This window comes from Stereum hirsutum (assembly GCF_000264905.1).
Source record: "Stereum hirsutum FP-91666 SS1 unplaced genomic scaffold STEHIscaffold_15, whole genome shotgun sequence".
NCBI lineage: Eukaryota > Fungi > Basidiomycota > Agaricomycetes > Russulales > Stereaceae > Stereum > Stereum hirsutum.
In genome coordinates this window covers 645,966-651,133 of record NW_006763145.1, presented here as the reverse complement: position 1 = coordinate 651,133, position 5,168 = coordinate 645,966, and the positions used below count along the sequence as shown (strand labels likewise).

Here is a 5,168-nt window from a genome sequence, read left to right as displayed (position 1 = left end):
AGCGTGGTAATAACCAGCAGCAGCGCGGTCGTAACCAGCAGCAGCAGCAGGGGAATTCGGGCAACAACGGCAACCAGGGAGATTCGAACGGAAAGAAGAAGCGTAAGCGTGGCAAGAAGGGCAAGGGCCAGAATGGGAACAATGCCGCCGTCGTCGACTCGGACAGCGATGACGAAGACGACGGCAATATGCAGAACTCTCTCCAGTTCGCTCCCATTAACGAGGTTCTCACCTTCGGCCCTCCTCGCACCGACCTCGACCCATCCACTCGTGACGTTCGCCGTCATTCCAAACATCCCGCTCACCGTCCCTCTAATGCCTCTCTTCGCATTCACAAGAAGGCGAAGAAGGGTATCGAGCTTGCGCATGAACTCGGTGTCAAAGCGACGCCTGACGTTATCCGCGCCCTCGAACCCTGCGGCCATATCTCGGAGGTCGAAAGCGACGATGAAGGCGACGCTGGTCCGTCCCAGAAGCGCATGCGTACCCTCGCGGATCGCATTGCTCCCGCTCCGGACGCGGAAAACGGCATCACCGCTCCTACCCCTCCTCACCCCTCTACCTTCGGATACGAGGACTTCGGCGAGTTGCCGCCCTCTCCTGCGTTCCCTCCATTGTTTGACACCCCGGTCTCTCTCGGAGATCCGGATGAGCCGATGACTTTGGACTTGGACGCGGAGATCGCCGACATCGCTGGAATTTTGGGGAACATGGGGTCAGTACCTTCTTCCCACCATCATGCAAATTGTGCTAACTCGCCCTTATTGGTCGCAGAGAAACGCGTATGTAATTGGTCTGTTTTATCGTCGGACATTTTATCGCGCATGTACAATTTTCGTATTGATGTTAAATATATTTCGCATGACTTGTGTGTGCATCATCTAAACTTTGCCGCTTGTCCGAAATGTAAGGGAAAAGGTCATCGCCATGGAAAAACCAATGAAAAGGTGTGGATGAACGACTCCGGTTGCTCTGAACACACCACGTTCGACTTAAACGATTTCATTGAGTTCCATGAGCTGGAACAGAAAATCACAGTTCGCACTGCAACGGCAGTTGCCTTCATCACAGGTGTTGGCACTGTCTTAGTCCACTTCAAAGACGCAGACGATGATGAGATACAGGTTGCAAGACTTGCACCTGTTTTCTACATGAAAGAATGCACTGCGCGCTTAATTGCGCAAGGTCGCTTCCTTCAAGATGGCAAAACTGTTCAGGGTGATGCTCATTCAGTGACGTTCTGGGACAAAGACGAGTTGTTTCTCTCTTTCGAACCCAGACTCCTGTTTGACACGATATATGTCTTACACGACTATTCGCCGCAACCCCTAGTACGCAATGCCATTGCTTACTCGGTAGATCATACTACCATGCATCGCCGCCTGGGTCACCCCTCGCGCGAAGTACTCAAGCATCTGAGATAAAGAGGAAATTTGTGAAGGTTGTGCCAAGGGAAAGATGCACCTGCGTCCATTCCCGTCAACCGGTCGTCGGGCTGAAAAGCCTTTCGAGACAATACACTCGGACTTGAAAGAATTCCCTGTGACATCGTACCACAAATACAAGTACACAATTGTCTTCTTCGACAATTACACGTCATATGGCTGGAACACCCACCTTAAAACCAAAGACGCAGCCTTTAATGCGATAAAGCAATTTATTGCGATGGTTGAACGCCAGTTTCCGAGTTATAAAATACTCAACTGGATGTCTGACGGTGGAGGTGAATACAGGTCGGGGAAACTCGACGAATTCTTCGAGGACAAAGGCATAAAGGCACTCTATTCCGCTCCCTACATCCACCAACAGTCCGGACATGCCGAACGGTTCATCCGTACGACTGTGGACAAAGGTGAGACCATGCGCTTTCAAGCGTGTCTCCCTGAATCCTGGTGGGAATTTTCTATCAACCACGCGGTACATGTGTATAATCGTACACCTATCCGTCGTCTTGAATGGAAAACTCCATACGAGGCACTTCATGGCTCAGTTCCGCGCATAGACCACTTGCGTGTTCTTGGCTGTGGCGCTTATGTGTTTTTACACGAGGATGCTCGTAAGAATAAACTCGCGCCTAAGTCAGAACTGATGACATACCTCGGAACTTCAGACGGTGGACACGGCAACATTTTCATGCGGGAAAACAATTCAATGTTTACCGCAGCACATGTGCTGTTTGATGAGAACCTCTTTCCTCGGTGCTCTGAGTCAAACAGACACAAGTCTAACCGACTTCCTCATTGGAAAGATCCACAACCCACCATCCCACCCGATGATGACGGCGATGTTCCGCCTCATCAACACTATCCTCCTGAAAGGAGACCGGATCCGGAGCAAGACGTTGCACCGCCCGCTGTACCACAGCGTGATCCGAGTCCGCCGCCACAACCCCGGAATGAACCGCCTGCTCCTTTACAAGAGCCTAGGCGTTCAGGTCGTGAGCGGAGAGCCCCCACTCGTCTTACTGGTGGCAAAGGACCTTTGCCTACCGAACAGCAGATAGAGCCACCTACGAAGGGTGCTCAGAGGCGTGCTCAAGGTCCTCAGCCAGGTCGCTCCTCGGCAGGACAAGAGTCAAATGATCAGAATCAGGTTCCCGGACCTAGTTCTGAGCCAAACACCTCTGGCCACGGCGAACCTTCGGTAGCTCCCGGTGACGAAGCTGGTATCCTGGCTAGACTATGTCGGGAAGGGGGAGCCGAATTGATACATTTTCTCATGGCTAAAGCTGTCCCACTTGAGGGGGAGTTTAGGCCCGCTGAGAACGTCCGAGAATGGACGTACAAGGACATAGCTCGCTTACCCAAAGCTGAGCGGGATGAATGACTTCAGGCCTGCCGTGAAGAGCTGGAGGCTCTCAAACGGCGTGGCACGTTTGAAGCAGTGGATCGCCCCGCCGACCGCAAGGTCATAAAGAACCGCTGGGTCTTCGACATCAAATCTGATGGTCGTAAGAAGGCGCGCCTTGTCGCCAAAGGTTTCTCACAAATCGAAGGTCTCGATTATGATCAAGTCTTCTCTCCTGTAGTACGGTTTGAGACTGTCAGATTATTGCTCGCCTTAACTGCGCTGAACAACTGGCACATCACCGGGCTCGATGTAAGGAATGCGTACTTGTACGGCGACCTTGAAGAGCAAATCTACATGGAGCAACCTGAAGGTTTTAAGATCAAAGGCCAAGAGGATAAAGTCCTCCTACTGCACAAAGCTCTGTACGGGTTGAAACAAGCCGGCTTAGTCTGGTGGCGAACACTCAACACGTACATGAAGACACTCGGCTTTAAACGCCTGAGCTCAGATGCAGGTATCTTCGTCCGACGAGAGGCAAATGGCTCTTTAGTCGTTGCTGTTATCTACGTTGATGACGCCCTCTTCGCTGGACCAGATAAGGATCTCGTGAATTCTCTTAAACAGAAATTCATGAATCGCTGGGAATGCAGAGATCTTGGTGAAGCCAAGGAGTTCCTACGCATGTGGATCGTTCGGCATGGCAAAAAGATCTACATCGATCAATGTGCCTACCTTGATAAGATCCTTGAACGTTGCGGTATGTTGAACGCCAAATCGGCTGACACTCCACTTCCTGCTGGGTTTCAACCCGAACCCACCAAAGGCCAATCGAATGCGACTCTTCGGAGTAAATTCCAGATGGTCATTGGATCCCTTCTTTACCTCATGTTGGGCACTCGTCCTGACATTTCCTTCGCTGTTACCAAGCTGGCTCAATTCGCCGCTAACCCTTCAGACGAGCACCTGAACAAGGCACTCTACATCTGCCGGTATCTCATTGGTACTCGATCGTATGCCTTGTGCTACGACGGCACGTCGGGTTTAGGTCTCAGCGCTTGGACTGACTCGGATTGGGCTTCTGACCCAAATACGCGCCGGTCTCAGACCGGGTTCTTCCTGAAGCTTGCCAACGGCATCTTCTCCTGGACTAGCCATGCGCAGAAGACAATCGCCCACTCATCGACTGAGGCTGAGTATATGGCATTGTCTGATTGCTGCAGACAAGTGGTGTGGGTCCGGAATCTGCTAGAGGAAATGGGCTATAACCTCAAAGCCATTCCTATTGCTGGCGACAATCAAGGCTCCATCTTCATGGCCTCGAATCCTGTCACTAGCAAGCACTCGAAACACATCGACATCCGGTATCATTATATCCGTGAAGTTGTCGAGCGTGGTCTTGTGCAAGTCGAATTCATAGACGGCAGTAAGAACCCTGCGGATCTCTTTACGAAGAATCTGCCCCGCGTAAAGTTCGAACCCTTCCGTTCTCAACTTGGGCTTGAGTTTTACTCGCCTTCTACCTCTGGGTCGTCTTCATAGACACCTTTCCGATTGCGCTTCGAGCTCGCTTTATGTGCTGCTCAGCGAGGGGGAGTGTTGAACGGTGGCTATGTCCGCCGGTCCGGCTTGTATTCACATGACGCAACACTATTATTTCTTATTGTTCTTTCTCTCACACGCGTCCAGCTGTATAGTATTACTTAAGGCTGTACGCTCTGCATGTATATAAACCCCTGGGCATTCGCCCTGTAATCTTAACTACTTATCTCGCCTCTCCAACCACTGCGTGCTATCAAGCCACTCAACCCAAGCCTTACTCCAGGTAAGTACTGAGAGCGGTACCACTACGTTAACCCTCCGCTGCTCAACAGTGGGACGAGGCGGGAAAAACACGCTCCTGAAACGGCCTTCGGGCTAAACCTAACTCTTTATTTCTCGGCGTTTCTAAGGAGTGTACGCGCCTTGCAGGCATTGTGGCCCCAGGTGCCACTTCGACGATGGAGATGTGGGATGGATAGAGGGATAGGCACGTGACCAGTCATGTGGTAGGCACGTGATGGCATGTGACCTTGTGGTCGTGATGTAGGGACATGTGATCAGGTCTGGAACGTTCTAGAATAGTCTTGTGCATGTTGACTCAGCGGTTTGTACCCATTGTGCCCATTGCTGGACCCACTGGATATCCATGAAGGATTCCTGTAGTGTTCACTCGTAGTGTACAGTGAGGGTGTGCCCTAAAGGGTCAGCTCAGGATGTATATAAGAACCACCTGTATCGTAGAATAGTTCCCTAACTCGATCTCCTTTGCTTCTCGCCATACTCAGTGTGACCTTGTGTCCTGGTGTATCCAGCCCCAAGCCCACGGTCTCAGTTCACCC

The 5,168-nt window shown here is 51.5% G+C and overlaps 2 protein-coding genes across 2 annotated transcripts; both read left to right on the top strand.

Annotated features, from left to right (window-relative positions):
- Positions 1 to 17: 17 nt before the first annotated feature.
- On the top strand, positions 18 to 790 carry STEHIDRAFT_160925 (uncharacterized protein; the record flags this gene model as incomplete). Its single annotated transcript, XM_007308449.1, has 2 exons — positions 18 to 715; positions 775 to 790. Coding segments are annotated over 2 exons (714 nt in total), but the record flags the coding sequence as incomplete, so codon positions are not given.
- A 1,298-nt stretch (positions 791 to 2,088) lies between these two features.
- On the top strand, positions 2,089 to 2,826 carry STEHIDRAFT_64864 (uncharacterized protein; the record flags this gene model as incomplete). The annotated part of the gene is made up of 1 exon (XM_007308270.1): positions 2,089 to 2,826. One exon carries the CDS (start codon positions 2,089 to 2,091, stop codon positions 2,824 to 2,826), a length of 738 nt encoding a protein of 245 aa, XP_007308332.1.
- Between the last annotated feature and the right edge of the window lie 2,342 nt (positions 2,827 to 5,168).